Source organism: Gopherus flavomarginatus, chromosome 18, assembly GCF_025201925.1.
Source record: "Gopherus flavomarginatus isolate rGopFla2 chromosome 18, rGopFla2.mat.asm, whole genome shotgun sequence".
Classification (NCBI taxonomy): Eukaryota; Metazoa; Chordata; order Testudines; family Testudinidae; genus Gopherus; species Gopherus flavomarginatus.
In genome coordinates, this window is record NC_066634.1 from 18,718,948 (window position 1) to 18,738,116 (window position 19,169).

General features: G+C 47.2%; 1 protein-coding gene across 1 annotated transcript in view; it reads left to right on the top strand.

Annotated features, from left to right (window-relative positions):
- Window positions 1–19,169, top strand: part of PPP1R37 (protein phosphatase 1 regulatory subunit 37) — a 158,503-nt gene that overhangs the window by 70,299 nt on the left and 69,035 nt on the right. Inside the window, exon 5 of the mRNA XM_050927774.1 lies at window positions 6,409–6,528. Coding sequence (XP_050783731.1) covers window positions 6,409–6,528 — 120 coding nt within the window. The remainder of the gene's footprint in view (window positions 1–6,408; window positions 6,529–19,169) is intronic.

Here is a 19,169-nt window from a genome sequence, read left to right on the forward strand (position 1 = left end):
AGACACTCTGATATCAGCATCCCTCTTTCCCACCCCCACTTCCTGCACAGCAAGCAGGAGGCTTCCAGGAGCAGCATAGGGCAGTGGGAGGCGGGACACCTGAACTGTCCAGCAATTGATTGCCTGCTGGGTGGCTGCTGCACAGGGAACTTGGGGAGCTGATGGGGGGCTGCTGGCCTACTCTGGTTCCAAGTCCCCCACCTGCTAGCTTCAATGGGTTTCTCTTCCTGTAAGCAGGGGACAAAGCAGGCGGCTGCCAAACAAGGTTATAAGGGAGCATCGAACAACTTTAAACGAACATGTTCTCTACTAGATCAGCAATGAAACAATGTTAACCAGGAAGACGTTAGGTGAGGAGTTACTGTACTTAGATTTACAAAGCCAGCACAAAACAGCTTCTATAATACCTCACTGATTAGTCAGAAGCCAACAACACAGTTCCCTTAAAGTAATCCAGCCTCAGGCCTCCACCTGGACACCCAAGTCAAATATGATGAGGATTACTGAAAATCTTCTTCATATAAAAAAGTTCTACCCATCCCAATGGATTGGATGCATTACCCCCCTGGTTAATGATTTTTCCAGCTCTTACCCAAATATATGCTTACAGCCAATTCTTATTAACTAAAATAAAATTTATTAAAAAAGAAGAGAGAGAACTAATTAAAAGATCAGTATAATTACAGACATGAGTTCAATTCTTGAGGTTCAGATTCATAGCAGAGATGCTGAGCTTTGAAGTTGCAAAGAGTTCTTTCAGAAATAGTTTACAGGTTATAGTCCAATGTTTATATTCAGGGTGGTCCAGTCAGGACTGGGACCTCAGTCCTTATGGTTTAGGAATGAAGCCCTGCATGAAACCTCAAGCAGACCCGAGAAGACAGCATCAGTACCCAAGGGTCTTTTATAGTAGCCACTTGACTATACAATCCTGGGTGAACAATATCCTGTTTCCTAAACCTCACTGGTCATTAACTACATAGATTAACATAAAATAATGTATCCATTAAGCAGTTTATCACAAACTTTCAAGAGACACACAGACAATGACATTATGTCATATGGCAAGATTCATCTAAATGTTAATATTCCCTTTTGATCTCTGAATCAATAGCTATAGTGACAGACTAGAACTGTCTGTTTATATGGCTGACATTTATGAGTACACATATGCAATTAGTATCACTTCTAACAATACAGGTTTGCATTTCAAAGTTCTAGCCCATTTACCAGGGAATGGCCTTAATTACCATTGCTAACATGTCTTTGCAGGTTGACTCTGGTTCAGTTAGCCTGCAGGATGCTTAACCCTTTCTGGCCACGTGATGCACTTTGTATAGGATTCGTTGCAACTATATAACAGTGGTAGCCGTAATGATTTGCATGGTTATATTTTAATTAGACAACGTCGCAATTAGAAACTGCCCCAAGCTGAGCTGCCCTTCCTACCAGAGCTCACTAGCTGTCCCTGGCAACCTCCCTGCTTCTGGGAGAACTTCCTTTTTTTTGTGGCCAGTCTCTTTAAGCTCCCGTTCTCTCTGTGGTGCATAGTCTGCAGGAGTGCCTGATTGGCACTATCTGAGTGCAGGAATACTTCTTAGCCTTGCCACCAGTGGGATGGAGGTGTGTTCAATCACATATCTCCCTTCCAAAACCAGAATGATTTCTTGCTTGAGCATGTCCCTGGGGAAGAAAAAAATTCACATTGTATGCTCTTTCCCTACTTGGTACTACACCCAGAAGCTATAGAGCTGGAGGGCTAGATACCAGCGTGTAATCCGGGGATTTGAGTCCTTCATGGAGTGCACCCTGTATAAGGGCGCATGGTTTATGACTAGGGAAAGGGAACTACGTAGCACATTATATCTCAGTGAGCCAACTTGATGGCGAAAGCTTCCTTCTCAGGGCGTGTTTACACTAGAAATTTAAGTCTGTCTATGTTAAGTTGACTTACAACCACGACAGTAATTATTGCAGTGGTTCATGTACACGCTGACTTCTTTCTGACGTTTTGCTTGTCGCTTAATCTACCTTTTGTAGTCAAACTTTTTTTTTACCATTTATCTTTACCAGTTAAGTTGCCTGAAGTGTTTGGTAAATCTGCTCAGGTTTACAAAGGCTGGTGTATATCCACTTTCCATTGATGGAATGGGGAGCCAATTCATAAACTTGCACTGCTTGTCTAGAGCAGTGCAAGACGGTGTATCCCTGAGGTACAAGGCTGGGAGCTGGGGGGATTTGGCTGGTGCCTTTCTCTGCGTGATTCATGAGTGGCTCTGGGAACATGCATGCAATCCAGCTGGGTGTGAGACTCCACATGCTGTTGTGCTGAGTTATAACAGTGCCTGGAGGGGTTTGCTGCTTGTCACTAGCAAAGCATTGTGTCAGACAGCCCAGGCTGGAGAGTTAAGGGGCACAGTGGCCCCACAGTCCCAAGCTGCACCTTGGGGATCCCGTCACAGTGGGGCTCTTCTTTGAGTGCTTGCTCACGTCCATTCCAATGTAAGCATGTACGTGCTGCATGCACTGCCGCTGGAAAGCTTTTCCCTCAGTGGTATCCTTCAGGTAGGCTCTGGTGCCCCCTGGAGTTGTGCCCTTATAATGCTGATATACGTAGTCCTGCCACCCTCTTAGTTCCTTCTTGCCAGCTAACTCCAACAGGGGAGTATGAGGGTGGATTTTGGAATAGATATGAGCCACACATCTCAAAGGACAACAGTTAACGGAGGGTCAGTAACTGTTTTTCTTCTTCGAGTGCTTGCTCATGTCCATTCCAGTGTAGGTGACTCCCAAGCAGATGTAGGAGGACGGTTTGGAGTTCAATGGCAAGCAGACTGTAGCACGAGTCTGCCAAATCCAGCATTGTCTCTGGCCTACCGAGTGATGGCATAGTGTGTCACAAAGGTGTGGACCGAAGACCAGGTTGCTGCACTTCAGATATTCTGGATGGGAATCTGTTCCAAAAAGCAGCCGAGGACTTGCTCCCTCGTGGAGTGTGCCATCAGGCCCAGAGCAAGGACTTTTGCCAGGTCGTAGCCCATGCAGATACAAGAACTGAGCCACAATTAAATCCTTTTGGCTATGATTGGCAAACCTTTCATCCTATCTGCCACCGCCTCAAAAAGCTGAGTAGTCTTCCTAAATGGCTTTCTCCTTTCTACGCAGAAGGCAAGCGCATATCTGACATCTAGTGAGTGAAGCCTTTGCTCCTGGCTATTGGCATGTGGTTTCGAATAGAAAACCAGAAGGAATATGTCCTGGTTACTATGGAATTGCGAAACCATCTTCGGGAGGAAGGTTGGGTGAGAGCTCAGCTGGACCTTGTCCTTGAAGAATACAGTGTAGGGAGGTTCTGAAGTCAGAGCCCTAATCTCTGAGACCCTTCTGTCTGAAGTAATGGCCACCAGAAGTGCCACTTTTCAGGACTAGTAGAGGAGAGAACACGTTGCCAAGGGCTCGAATGGGGAACCCGTGAGCCTCAGTAATATCAGGTTGAGATCCCAAAGCGGGATTGGTTGTCGTATTTGGGGATATAGTCTATCCAGGCATTTGAGGAAACGAGTACAGATCAAGTTTGCAAAGATGGACCGGCTATTTACCCGTGGGTCAAACAGCAAAATTGCAGCCAGGTGGACTCTAACTGATGACACCGATAGCATTTGCTGCTTCAGGTGTAGTAAGTAGTCCAGAATTAATGGCACTGATGACCACGTGGATGAAATACCTTTCTGCCCTGACCAGATTGAGAACCTTTTACACTCTGGCAGGTATGTAGCTGTAGTGGATGGTTTCCTGCTCCCCACAAGGACTTCTCTAACCGCCTTGGAGCATGCTAGCTCCAAGGGGTTCAGCCATGGAGCTTCCAGGCCATGAGATGAAAGGACTTAAGGTTCAGATTTCATAGACGGACGTGATCCTGGGAGATCAGATCATTGATTCCACCAGGAGGTCCAGAAGGGTGTTGAACCAGTGTTGATGTGGCCAGGCCATGGCTGTCAGGATCAGATTCATGCCTTTCTTCCTGACCTTCAGCAAGACCTTGTGTATGAGCGAATGGGAGGGAATTCATAGAAGAGATGGTCCTTCCAAGAGAGAAAAAATGTATCTGTTAGCGAACCTGGGCTGTGACTCAGGCAGGAGCAGAACTGCAGACGCTTCCTGTTGTCTCATTGCAAACAAGTCTCTCTGGGGAGCTCCCCACCTCCGGAAAATGTCCTTCATGATTTCTGATTGAATGGACCACTCGTGACTGGAGAAAGATCTGCTTAGGCAATCTAACTCATTCTGTGCCCCCAGAAAATAGGAGGCTTTGAGATGATTTGAGGGGGTTATGCAGAATTCCCACAGGCAAAGGGCTTCCTGGCATAGGTGAGAGAAGCACACTCCGTCCTGTGTGTTGTTGTCTAAGTATCAATACGTATTTGCCTTCCAGGTGGGGCTGCAATGTTTGGCAGGCAAAGTGCACCTCTCTGAGTTCCCTCACGTTGATGTGCAGCGAGAGCTCTGCTTGGGACAGCGGCCCTGGGTCCTGCGTACCCCTCGATGAGCCCCCCAACTCAGCCCAGATGAGTCAATGACTAGAAATATCCCCAGATGTGGTCTCGAGAAGGGGACACCTGCACATACTGCCCTTGGCTCCAACTATCAAAGGAGGGTGGTAATTACTGAATGGGGAAGTATGACAACCGTGTCCAAATGATCCTGTCCCAGCTGGTACACTGACGCTAGCTAAGCCTTGAGAGGTCTGAGTCATAATCTCGCATGGTGCATCACATAAGTGCATGAGGCCATGTGCCCCAGGAGTTTTAGGCAGGTTCTTGCCGTGGTGGTTGGGTGGTGTCTGAGGCTTTCCATGGTCATACCTAGGGCCTGGAACTGGATCTCTGGAAGTAATGCTCTGGCCTGGACCAAGTTGAGGACTGCCCCTATAAATTCTGTTCTTTTAACTGACACGTGTCGGTTTTCTGCATGTTTGTCAACAGGCCTAACTCTTTGAAGGTTGACAGTATCAACCTTACATTTTCCTCCACCTGGGCCTTGGACCAACCTTTGACCAGCCAGTCAACAAGGTAAGGGTAAATCTGAACCCTTTGCTTCCTCAAGAAGGCTACGACAACTGCCACACACTCTGTGAAAACCTGAGGGGCTGCTGACAGGCCGAATCGAAGGACAGTGAACTGGTAGTGCACTTGGTTCACCACAAAATGGAGGCATTTTTGTGGCCTTGGAAGATTGAAATATGGATTCAGGCATCCTTCAAATCAAAAGCAGCATATCAGTCCCCTGAATCCAGAGATGCAGTAATGGTGACCAAGGAGACCATATAGGACTTCAGCTTCTTCATGAATATGTTGAGTTTTCACAGGTCCAGGATGGGTCTGAGACTGCCATTGGCCTTTGGGATTAGGAAACACCAGGAGTAAAAACCCCTGCCCCTTCGCTCCAGAGGAACTTCCTCTACTGCTCCCACTTGCAGGAGCATTCGCACTTTGTGAAGTAAACGTTGCTTGTGAGGAGTCCCTGAAGAAGGATGGAGAGAGAGGGTAGGAAGGAGGGGAAAAACTGACCTGCAGGGTGTATACCAGTTCTATCATGCGTAGCACCCAGCGGTCTGAGGTGATGTGGGACTATGCCCAATAGTAGTGGTATAGCCAGTTGATAAAAATTGGTGAGAGTGGATCCAGACACTGTCCTGGTATGCCATCCTCAGGTGTACCATCAAAAGGCCTACTCTAGGCCCTGCCTCCTACTGTAATCCTGCCTCAATAGAGGCTGATAGAAACTGGGCAATGGCTGGGGCTTAAAGTGCTTTCTCAGTGGGGCCCGCATGTGTAGTTTGAGGAACTTTAGAGTGACTCTCAAATCCTTCGCTCTGTGTGTAGTTTAGAGTCCATTTGCTCTGAAAAGAGAGAGATGCCCTCAAAAGGAAGGTCCTGAATAGTCCGCTGCACTTCATATGGGAGGCCTGAGGCCTGCAGCCATGAGCTCCTCCTCATGACCACAGCCAAGGCTATGGTTCATGCAGCAGAGTCCGCTACATCTAATGCTGCTTGCAGGGACATTTTTGCCACTGCTCTGCCCTCCTCGACTGGAGCAGAGAACTCAGTCCTGGATTCCTGTGGCAGTAACTCCTTGAACTTAGTCATTACACCCTAGAAGTACAAGTGGAATGGACATGAGCAACATATTTCAAAGAACAACAGTTACAGAAGGTTAGTAACCATTTTTTCTCTCTCCAGGTCTCCCTCTATGTATTAGCAAGCTGCTAGCTTCATGGATTGTTCTGTGCAGGTGTCTTACTGGAAATGAGAAGCTGATGTCTGTGACTGGTTCCCAGAGCCACTGCTGAATGCCTCCACAATCTTGTGTCAACTTTACAGTTTGTCTTTTCCTCTCTTTGTTTTCCAGGGTGCCTCAGCATTATTTGACATGATTGAGTATTATGAGTCAGCAACGCACCTCAACATCTCGTTTAACAAACACATCGGCACCCGAGGCTGGCAGGCAGCTGCACATATGATGAGAAAGGTTTGTGTTAGTTCTTGAACATTTTTATCATCTGTTTAATTTACTGCTTGTAAACACCTAGTAATACTAACATGATTTCAAGTTAGTGTAGAGTTAGATTTTAATGCGGTTGGAACTCTGTGAATCTAACCATTTTCTGTGTAGTGGGGAGGGAGGGATGTGCATACAAGAAATTACAGGTAGCTTTTTAAACTACAGTGAGAGATATCTGCTAGTAGCTTGCTGGGATGGAAGGAGGACAGTCTTGTGCTTATGGCTGTGGACTGTAATTGGGAGATCTGGGTTCTCTGTCCAGTTTTACCAGAGTTCCTGTGTTACTGTAGCCAAGTCCTTGAATCTCCGTCAGTGGGAGCAGTGTTAAGGCAATTCAGTGAGTAGCCAGTGCAACGATCGGAACGCCAGAAGGAAGTGCTTCCTTAAACCCATGTTTAACAGGGAGGCTGTTGTGCCCCAGCTGGAGTTTCTTTAGTGCCTGTGTGCTCTTTGCCAACCAAGCATAACACACTGAAGTGTTTCAGTGTGTCTGAGATGTGGGATCATTGCTTGTTGCTTGTGCCAAGTGGGCCTATTAAGAGGATTTTGCTCTGTAACTTCATAGTGTGGCAAAACGTGGAAATGTTTCAGATAATTATCATTCCACCATTCATAAGGAAATAGCCAAGACCTAAGGCTAATGGTTTTTAAACTAAATGCAAATCATAGTAACAAGTGAACATCTGCTTTGTGCAAACATTACCTATACAAGAAAATGTTTCCTAGTAAGATGTTTCAGCATAGCGTTCTACTTAATGAGATAGTAACTGGGGATGTGGGAATGACATGGGATATGCTTATCCTGTCTGCTCATTCTGAAATATGAACGTCCCGTGAATTGTACTTTGAAAGAGATCTTTTTTCATTTGTATTACAGTAGCACCTAGAGGCCCTGTCCAGAAGAGCTTACAAACTAGAAAGAACAGACTAACAAAGGGTAGGCGATAGGAAGTATTATCTTTTTTTTATGAATGAGATTATATGATTTATCCAAGGTCACACAGGAAGTCAGTGGCTGAGCTCCTGAAACATAGGCGCCGACTCCATGGATGCTCCGGGTCTGGAGCACCCATGGGGAAAAAATGGTGGGTGCTGAGTGTGACAAAGTGGGGATTTTCCCTTGTTATGTTGCGTGTGAGCCTATGTGAGTCTTACTGTTTTGCATGAATGCTGTGTGTGCCTCAGTTTCCCTGTGTATAGCACCAATGTATAGGTGGTGGGAATAAGGGGGTGTGACTTTTGTGGGGCTGTTCCAGCTGCCTACACCAATGCTATGCCCCCCCCCACCCCCCTTCATAACCTGAGACCCAGGAGGGGGATGCGACCAGGTGACTCTTGGCCCGGGAAGCGAGACAAAGGTCGGAGGAGGAGCAATGGGCAGGGCAGGGGCTAGACAGCTGGAAGCAAGTCAGTCTCAGCTGGCTTGCACCTCAGGGCGAGGACCAGAGCCCTGGCTGTGGTCTCCGTTCCTCCACAAGACGGACTTGGCTGAAAGTCACTGATTTCTGTGCTAACAAGTTCTCTCCTATGCTCTGTTCCTGTTGACTAATAAACCTTCTGTTTTACTGTCTGGCTGAGAGACATGTCTGACTCCGGAGTTGGGGTGCAGGGTTCTCTGGCTTCCCCAGGATCCTCACCCGGGCAGACTCGCTGCAGGAAGTGCACGGTGTGGAAGGGGATGTTCAGAGCCAGGAAGGTAGAAACTGTGTGTAAGCCTCTTGCCTTGGAGATATAGTATGCTCCGAGAGGAGGCATGCTCCCCTAGAGTCTTGACTGGCTTCCAGAGCATTGCCCCGGTGACTCTGTGACAACTGGTGGCAGTGGTGGGATAAACTGCACCCCATGGACAGAACGTCCTGCAGTAAGTGACTGGGGAGCAGTAAAATGAAAGGGGATTAAACGGTCGTACTGGAGCCTCCGAGAGGTGCGGTTCCAGGAGGAGCCTATAGCTTAACCCTGAGAGAGGTGGTCCACCAAGAAGGGCTGTCCTGTTGAAGGGGTTCCTCCCAGGGATCATGAGAAGCTGAGAGAGCACAGGCCTGTGAATCCGTGACCACTTGGGAACAGCATGGAGATGGCTTATAACCATCCCTTAAGAAGGACATTGTGAAGCTGTGCAGAGAGAGATGGCTGGCTCACTGGAAAGCTCTAAGGCACAGCTGATTGCTCAGCTGGAAGAGCAGGATTGCGCTAAGGAGCCGGTTCCTGACCCAGCTGGAGCCATGAGAGAGGCTGGGAGCAGCCAGGTGTCCCGGAGACCCGTGTCCCCGACCAGCCGGGGGTCCCCTCCCCATTGGTTGATCTGAGGTGGATGGAATTGGAGATGAGTTTGAAGGAGTCAGAGGATCCTGAGAGCCAGGGAAGGCATGAAGCAGAACAGCAAGAGAGAAAAAGGCAGCAGGAACTGGCCCTGGCGGAGCTGAGAGGCAGAGGGACCCTTCCAGGGGTGAGTGGGGATGGACCTCAGGGTGCCAATTCCGCAGGGACCCTAAATTGCTGCCCCAGGTGAAGGAGGGGGAGATATAGATACCTGTCTTGCGGCCTTTGGGAAGGCTGGCAATTGGAATGAGGCTGGCCCTGTGGAAAGACTCTGGTGTTTAGCCCCCTTCCTGGATCCCAAGGCCATGGAGTTGTTTAGCCAGATAGGTGGGGTGGCAGACTGGCTCTCGCTCCTGGCCCCAGCATATATGTCTGCATGTACTATCCTGGGCTCAGACCCCTCCGATCCCCAGTGGGAGCGGAAGGTGGTGGTCAATGGGGAGACATTCCTGGAGTGGCAAGATCCTGGGACAGAGAAAACTGTTGTCAGACCCCGGGTGGTGCAGCCTCATCAGATGCTAAGGGGCTGTGTGACTTGGTTGAAGGTCCCAGGGATGAAGCCCCTTGCCCTGCCTATGGCCCAGATCCCTGTGCAGAGACAGGAGCGGTTGGGCTGGCTGGTAGTTGGGGTTCTCCAATATATCAGCTGTGACCTCCTGTTGAGGAATGACTGTGTCGGTTTGGGACAGGGTCCAGCCCCTGTTCCTGTAACAGCCAACGATTTGAGTTTGAATCCAGGGAACCAACCGGCGGAGACAGAAGCGGTTAGTGAATTACCTGGCTGGCAGGGGGGGGAGGAGCTGCTAGGCTTAGGATACCTGCCTGTCTGTAACCAGAGCCCTGGAGCTGAGTGGGACAGTGAGATTCTCCCTGTTCCCCTGCACAGGGCAGAGGTGGCTCATGCCGGCTCTGCTGCTGTGAGCAAAGCAGCAGGCTCACTGCCTGCCCTCACTTGGACTGCAGGGGCAAAGCTGAGCCCAGGGGGATCAGAGACCCTACCTGAGTGTGGAGAACCGCAGCCAGGGCGGGACAGCTGCCAACCAGGGAGGCCTTGTCCTCTGTTCTGTTCTGTTCAATATCTTCAACGATTTAGATGTTGGCATAGAAAGTACGCTTATTAAGTTTGCGGACGATACCAAACTGGGAGGGATTGCAACTGCTTTGGAGGACAGGGTCAAAATTCAAAACGATCTGGACAAATTGGAGAAATGGTCTGAGGTAAACAGGATGAAGTTCAATAAAGATAAATGCAAAGTGCTCCACTTAGGAAGGAACAATCAGTTTCACACATACAGAATGAGAAGAGACTGTCTAGGAGGGAGTATGGCAGAAAGAGATCTAGGGGTCATAGTGGACCACAAGCTTAATATGAGTCAACAGTGTGATACTGTTGCAAAAAAAGCAAACATGATTCTGGGATGCATTAACAGGTGTGTTGTAAACAAGACACGAGAAGTCATTCTTCCGTTTTACTCTGCGCTGGTTAGGCCTCAACTGGAGTATTGTGTCCAGTTCTGGGCACTGCATTTCAAGAAAGATATGGAGAAATTGGAGAGGGTCCAAAGAAGAGCAACAAGAATGATTAAAGGTCTTGAGAACATGACCTATGAAGGAAGGCTGAAGGAATTGGGTTTGTTTAGTTTGGAAAAGAGAAGACTGAGAGGGGACATGATAGCAGTTTTCAGGTATCTAAAAGGGTGTCATCAGGAGGAGGGAGAAAACTTGTTCACCTTAGCCTCCAATGATAGAACAAGAAGCAATGGGCTTAAACTGCAGCAAGGGAGATTTAGGTTGGACATTAGGAAAAAGTTCCTAACTGTCAGGGTAGTTAAACACTGGAATAGATTGCCTAGGGAAGTTGTGGAATCTCCATCTCTGGAGATATTTGAGTAGGTTAGATAAATGTCTATTAGGGATGGTCTAGACAGTATTTGGTCCTGCCATGGGGGCAGGGGACTGGACTCGATGACCTCTCGAGGTCCCTTCCAGTCCTAGAGTCTATGAGTCTATGAGAGGTGCATATGGTCTGGGGCAAGGGTAAATCAGCCTTGGGACACCTGCATGTCATAGAGGAGCCTTTTCAGAAAGTGGCCCTGGACTTGGTGAAGAACAAATGGGAGGGGAAGGCCTCCCCCGATGGAGAATCCATGGGTTATGACTGAGTTTCCAGGAAAAGCTCTCTGAACTCATAGGTCCTGCCAGGAAGAACCTAGCCAGGGCCCAATGGAAGCTGAAGATCTGGTACAACTGCTTAGCCTGTGGCACCAGGGACCAGGTGAGGTTTCTCATCCTGGTGAGAAAGAATAAGCTGCCTAGGATGGGCCTTTCAAGGTCATCAAGCAGCTGAATGAGGAGAATGATATGATGGAACTGCCCAACCGGGCTTACAGCCACCGAGGGGACCAGGTCAACATGATGAAGCCGTACTGTGACAGGGAGAGGCTGTACTGGCCGTATGTGGCCAGTGGAAGAAGGAGGAACATCCCCTGGTGGGTCTCTTCCCTGAGACCGGAGCCAGCCCCTTGCTGGAATCATTTTCCACTTTCTGACCAGCTAACCCCTGCCTAGCAGGCAGAGATCAGAGAGATGCTGCATCTGTACCAACAGCTGTTTTACAACTGACCTGGGCACACTAACTGAGCTGTCCACTGGGTGGAGACGGGAGCCAGCCCTCCCATCAAGTGTTCCCCATTCAGAGTAACGGGCAAACACAGGCCACGGAGGGAGATGTCAGAGATATGCTGGCTTTAGGGGTGATCCAGCCATCCACCAGCCCTAGGGGCCTCTCACCCTGGGGAATTCGGTGCCAAAAAGTTAAAAATTCTGCACGCGTTATTTTTAAATTCTGCAAAATTGTGCATATTCTTTTTGTCAAAGTAACACAAAATAATCATGCCAGTTTCAATTATTTTGATAATTTATTTCAAAATACCTGTCAGCAACTATGTCCGTAGCAATACAGACAACAAAAGATTGAGGAAATTTTTTTGACAAATAGATTCCTTACTAGGCAAATTAATACAGAACTTTGAGTAACTCATTATACAGGTCAGATTAGATAAACATAAGGGTCTGTTCTGGCCATAAAATGTATGAATCAGAAAATCTGTTGAGTGATTCACCTATAAACAGTCATCTTGAAGTACTGTTGTAAAGTGACTCCTGTGTGAGAGTCTGGATAGGTCCACCTTCACCAGACAAGAGAAGGAATTCAGCACTCCAGTCAAACACTCATGGGTCCACACTGTTGGAGCAGAAGACTAGAGGACCGGTGATGAGCACTTTCCAGACACTTCTTGTAACCAACAAACAAAAGACAAAAAAGAAACCCGCATCATAAGACCTAAGAAATCCTGTGGATGATGAAATGTTGCCCCGCGCCCCCCCACCCCTGCCTTCCAGCAATGTCATGCATGGAAGAAGGGTAGTTATCAGAAATGAAACAAGAGATCTAGCTAAGACTGTTCCATTCCTAGATGTTGTTGCTGCTGTTACTTGCTTATTATTAGTATTACCATAGTGCCTAGGACCTGAATGTGATAGGCACTGTGCAAACAGTACAGGAGACAGTCCCTGCCCCATGGGCTTTACACTCCAAATATAAGACAAGAGACAGATGGATACAGACAGATGCGGGGAGTACAAGTAACCAGTGAGACCATATGGGTCAGCGTGATAGGCTGTGGTCTGACTGTCAAGTCATTTTTGAAGAGTTTTTTGAGGAGTGATTTGAAGGTGGATAGTGAGGGAGCTTTGGCAGATGTTTATGGGGAGCACCTCCCATTGTGAGGGGGCAGCATGGGAGAGAAGAAAAGTGTTTGTTTATTTCAAAATATTTACAAATGAGCAATGGAGGCTAGCATCACAGGTTGATCATAGGCAAGTATAGGCCATAGCAAATTGAGAGCATATAGGTAAGGTGGAGTTTGACCATGAAGGGCTCCGAAAGTGAATGCAAGCAGCTTCTGTTTGATGTAATGGAGACGTGGGAGCTAGTGGAAACATGCAGCGAGAGGGGCGATGTGGTCAAAGTGGCAAGCTAGGAAAATGATCTTTACGGTAGCATTTTGAAGGGCCAAGAGTGAGGTAAGTTTGCATTTTTCAAAGCCATAGAGAAAGATGTTGTAGTCCATTGAGAAGAAAAATGAGAGTTTGGATGAGAATTTAGCTGTGTGGCTGCATAGGAAAGGCCAGGTCTTTAAAATATTATGCAGAAAGATTTGCCAAGATTTAATCATAGCCTTGTTTTGAGGACCTGGGGAGATGTGTGAGTCGAAGCTGATGACCAGGTTATGAGCCTGGATGACAGGCAGGATGGTGATGTCCAAGATGATTCTGCTTTCTGGTCAGAAAAGTATGTCCCTATGTGGATATCCTTTCTCCACCATGGGGGTGGGCGGGCAGGGGAAGGTAATCCAGACATAATCAAAAATACATGTGAAGAAAAAAGTTCAGTAGTAATTTTCAAAAAGGCACAAGGACGCCACCTTTGTGTCTTGATTTCAGAGACCTCCTCAAACAAAACAGGAATAATCTAACAAACCCTAGTGTCTAAACAGCCAGACACAAGAGTTCTGTGCTTTGAAGGACAAAACTGACTTTTTTACTGTGCTGCATGAGTAGAAAGGGTTAAACATCCTGCAAAATAAATAACCCACAGAAGACATGTGGGGAGATGATGTTTGGGTTTTTGCATATTGTGACAAGGGGTCTGTTTTGGGACCGGTTCTGTTCAATATCTTCATCAACGATTTAGATGTTGGCATAGAAAGTAAGCTTATTAAGTTTGCGGACTATACCAAACTGGGAGGGATTGCAACTGCTTTGGAGGACAGGGTCAAAATTCAAAACGATCTGGACAAATTGGAGAAATGGTCTGAGGTAAACAGGATGAAGTTCAATAAAGATAAATGCAAAGTGCTCCACCTAGGAAGGAACAATCAGTTTCACACATACAGAATGGGAAGAGACTGTCTAGGAAGGAGTATGGCAGAAAGAGATCTAGGGGTCATAGTAGACCACAAGCTTAATATGAGTCAACAGTGTGCAAAAAAAAAGCAAATATGATTCTGGGATGCATTAACAGGTGTGTTGTAAACAAGACACGAGAAGTCATTCTTCCGCTTTACTCTGCACTGGTCAGGCCTCAACTGGAGTATTGTGTCCAGTTCTGGGCACCGCATTTCAAGAAAGATGTGGAGAAATTGGAGAGGGTCCAGAGAAGAGCAACAAGAATGATTAAAGGTCTTGAGAACATGACCTATGAAGGAAGGCTGAAGGAATTGGGTTTGTTTAGTTTGGAAAAGAGAAGACTGAGACGGGACATGATAGCAGCTTTCAGGTATCTAAAAGGGTGTCATCAGGAGGAGGGAGAAAACTTGTTCACCTTAGCCTCCAATGATAGAACAAAGAAGCAATGGGCTTAAACTGCAGCAAGGGAGATTTAGGTTGGATATTAGGATAAAGTTCCTAACTGTCAGGGTAGTTAAACACTGGAATAGATTGCCTAGGGAAGTTGTGGAAGCTCCATCTCTGGAGATATTTAAGAGTAGGTTAGATAAATGTCTATTAGGGATGGTCTAGACAGTATTTGGTCCTGCCATGAGGGCAGGGGACTGGACTCGATGACCTCTCAAGGTCCCTTCCAGTCCTGGAGTCTATGAGTCTATAAGATGGCCGATGTAGTATGATGAGTCCTGCGCTTTTCTTGGTGGGGAGCTAAGATGCTACCCCTTGCCCCTGCTCTTGGGGCACTGAGGGCCCCACTAGTGGCCTGGGAAGGTGGTAAAAGGGAGGAAGCAGGGGAGGGGTCTGGGTTTGCTCCTCACTCTGAGTCCCAGCCTCTTTCAACCCCTGCGGGTCTTTACCCTCTTCCCCCTTGGGTAGGGTAGCGGCAGCGCTTTGAAGTGTGAGTGTGGTCGGAGCGCCAGCACTGGGAGAGAGCTCTCCCAGCGCTGCATGTAAACCACATCCTCTACGGGTGTAGCGTGCAGCGCTGGTAGCCGCGCTCCCAGCACTGCGGCACTGATTACACTGAGGCTTTACAGCGCTGTATCTTGCAGCGCTCAGGGGGGTGTTTTTTCACATCCCTGAGCGCGAAAGTTGCTGCGCTGTAAAGTGCCAGTGTAGCCACAGCCTCAGTCCTTAGACGCTGGGGGAGGGAGTCTCCCTCCCCTGCTGGGGCAGGGTCTCCCTTACTCTGGCTTTCCGATCTTCCAAGTCTCACAGCACACCGCCAAGCTCCAGTCCTCTCTCCTTCCTCCCTCTCCCCTGACTCCCTGAAGCAGGGGGTTTTATTAGGTTGCTAACAGGGCCTTAATTGACTACAGGTGCTCCAATTAACCTTTAGCAGCCCTCCCTAGTCTTCAGGGAGGCACACCTTAAGTAGCCTAGGGCTTATATACTTCCCCTCTACCACTCTCTCCCACTGCTCCCTGTCCCTCCTGTATCATAGTATTTACATATGTATGAGTAGGGTGGACAATGTAATCAACAGTCTGTCTGTGCTGTATTCTGATCATTCAGAAGTCAGAAGAACAGCCTATCATGTAAATGAATTGTAAACACGAGATATCTCCGTATTTATCTCTCTTTGAAATGTACTGTGAATGGTGGAGGAACAAGCAAATGGCCTTATGTTAATTCGTATAGCTAAGTCCTGGGGATGGACCTCCTTCAAAGTCATCCTAATTACCTTTTGTTCCCTGAGGAATTTCAACTTGTTAAAAGACATGAAATTGTATAAAAGATCATTGGGTCCTGATTCTGTCATCTCAGATATGCTTAAGCTTCTTTAGGGGAAGTTTGAGTAGCAAGGTTGAGGTCCTGGTTATGCTGCTATGCCCTGAATTTGATATTTGGATATTGGACTATGAACTATTTCTGAAACAACTCTTTGCAACTATGACGCTCTGACTCTATGCTATGAATCTGCACCTCAGTGAGTTGAACTCATGTCTGTATGTATACTGATCTTTTAACCATACTCCGTCTCTTTTGTTTTTTAATAAATGTTAGTTTAGTTAATAAGAATTGTCTGTAGCATGTATTTGGGCAAGATCTGAAACATGCATTAACCTGGGAGGTAATGTGTCCAGTCCTTTGGGATTGGTAGAACCTTTTTTCTTTTATGTGATGAAATAAGATTTACAGAAATTTTCATCATATTTCATGTGGGTATCAGGATGGAGGCCTGAGGCTGGATCACTTTAAGAGAACTGTTGTTTGGACTTCTGAGTAACCAGTAAGGTAATAAAGAAGCTGTTTTATGCTGGTTTGGTGAATCTAAGTATTGGAATATCCTCCAGCTTTATGGGGATTGTCTGCCCCATTCTTTGCAGTTCACCATGATTGACTGACCACAGCTGGCTCCATGTTAGGACCCCGGTCTCAATTGCCCTTTCCAAAATAGAGGCTGTAAGATCCTTGATTCTAAAAGAGTGTTTCCAGCAGAGTCTTCCCAAAGAGCCAACAAGAAAAACTGAGTTGAGCTTCTAACAATTAAAAGTTGCAGCCTTGGCTTTAAGCCTCATGGGCAATGACTTGCTTCTCTGGAGCCATTCTAGCCCAGATGAGTGAGCTATCAGGATGTTAGCACCAAAAGGCAAGAAAATGATGTTATTTCTTCCTTCAGAGTCGATGCCTCTGTCCTGTGTCAGCCAACTTTAGTATTTAGTAGGCATCTTCATTCAGTTACTGGAAAAGCTGATGTCCAGGAGAAACAGCTGATCATGGCCTCCAGATTTTTCAGATGCAAACCATATGGAGAAGGATTGGGCAGAGCTGAGGCAGATAAGGATTAAAAAGTCCCTGCTATTACAGATGTTCTATATCTGTACATATGTTTAATAAAATGCCAATAGATAAGACAAGAATAGCATGGTTCTTGGGGTTTGTAGGAGCAGTGAAATTTATGCACTGCAAATAGCTTCCTTTTTGAAGCCATTTACATCAACTCTTAACACCTCTCAGTTCCAGAGCCCAGCCAGAGGGGATTACACATAGCCCTACAAAACTAGGAACTCTGATTAATTCCACTGGGAATCTACTCATTTCAGAGGAGAAAGGAGCTGGTATTCCAGGTGTGGAAGGGGCAGAAATACTTGTCTCTCAAACTCCAGTCCGATGATCCGTTCCATGTGACTGGAGACCTGACAGATTCTAGGGAAACATCCTGGCTGGGAGAGACACCAGGCACTTGTCACCCAATGGAGGACAACTATCACGGATAAACAGACTCTGGAAGTGCTCTAGGATATTCTGTAGATTTTGAGTCCTTACTAGAAACCTGTTGTCACAGAGTCACCAGGCTGATGTTCTGGAACTGCTCCAAATGCAGCCAGTCAGGGCTCTGGTAGAGCATGCCTCCTCTAACTGAGTGTTGCCAGGGCAAGAAGCCTATGTGGCTTTGGCCTTCCTGTGTCTGACCTCAGCATTCAGCATCCCCATTCACCGTGCGCTTCCCACAGTGAGTCCACCTGAGCAGGGCTCCTGGGGAAGCCAAAGGGCTCTGCATCCAAGTTCCACAGTCAATGTGACTCTGAGACAGCCAGTAAAACAGGTTTATCGTAGAACAGAATTTGTTAGCATGGAAATTAGCGACTTTCAGCCACGCCCATCTTGGGGGGTTGGGGGACGGACCCTGGGCCAGATGCCCTGGACTCCCCGCTCCAAGACCCAAACAGGAGACTGCCTTGGACCCTGCTGCCTTTCCTCCCACTCTCCCGTAGCTCCTCCCCCAGGCTTTGTCCTGCTACCCAGGCAAAATGTCACCTGGTCACATCTTCCTGGTTCTCAAGTTACAAAGGGCATCAGCCATAGCTTACATGCTGGCAGCTGGGCAGCCTCACCTGGCCCCAAGGGCCTCAGCTAAAGTCACACACCCAGTTCCGACCACATAGGCATCGGTTCAGTACACAGGGAAACTGAGGTACACACAGTATTAGTGCATGACAGACTCCTATGCAACATAACAAGGGGAAAAATCCCACTTTGTCACACTTGTCCTTCAGGATTTCAGAAATTCAGCCCAGGACCGAGTGTGTAAATTGCCTGATCAAAATTGGCCCCGCTGAGAGATTTCCTCTGAGGCACAAGTATTGTTCATTGTGCCTTAGAGTGTGGGGGCAACAGAGCAGTCTTAAAAGGCCATAAAAACCAAAACAGACATATTCTGTGCTCATCACTCTGGCATGCAGGCCTTGATCAAGGCGTAAGCATGATGGGAACATACTTTGGGTCCCTGGAGTGTCTTGATGATGACTCATATGCTTTGGGGGCAGACGGGACCATCATGATCATCTAATCTGACCTCTTTCAGATTGCAGGCCACGAAAATCTCACCCACCCGCTCATGTAATAGACTGAAAACCTCTATCTGAGGTTTAGTGAAGTACTCAAATCTTTATTTAATGACTTTGTTGCAGAGAATGCATCATTTACTGTAGTTCATGGGTTCCCCTTGGAGCATGTGAGTCATCTCTGGGGGTAAGCAGGAGAAATTGTGTAATGGTGGATTTTATTTATTTATTGCATTTTCATAATAGGCTACTCAGATGAAGCTTTAAAACTCTGGGAATTTGTTATATAAAATACAATAGTTAATTTATCTCAGAATGTACCAGTGAGAACACAGAGATGTTGACATAGCGTGACTGGAGGTGAAGTCCCTGTACAGCACGGGTTCAGTTGTCCCGCAACTGGCCAGTCTCTAACTCTCTAACTGAGCTCTGAATTTAGGATTGTTTTTTCCCCAGCTGTATACTTTTTCCCTATATATCTGTATCTAACAATGAAGTATGAAGAGATGGCTAAAGACAAGACAGGTAGTGCTAAGAAGGAACACACAAAGTATCAGTGATGAGAAGGGCAGGGGTATGCGGGCAGCTGGTAAATCTGGAAGGAGTATGCAATAAGAGAAGTTGGGAACCTCTGCTCTAGTTTAAACCAGCAAGCGTTCCAAGCCGCACTCTGCAATGGAAGGCAAAAATCCCTCAGGGTATGTACCAATCTGACTTATGGAAAATTTCTTTGCAGGTGCACTGTTTAGCCCACTGGGCCATCGTCAGTCCTTGCATTATGTTTTTCTGGGACGATGGGTAAACATCCTCCCCATGAAAAGACAAAAAACGGAGGCATGTAGTAGGAAGAGAGCCTGAAACACCATAAGCCCTTGCATCAGAGGCCTGGTATGGGGCATGAGGCCTGGCCTAAAGTAGTAGTCAAAACTTTACTGATATAAAGCGAAGACAAGCTGTGAGCAAGAGGCAGGACCTGGTCACAGAATCTGG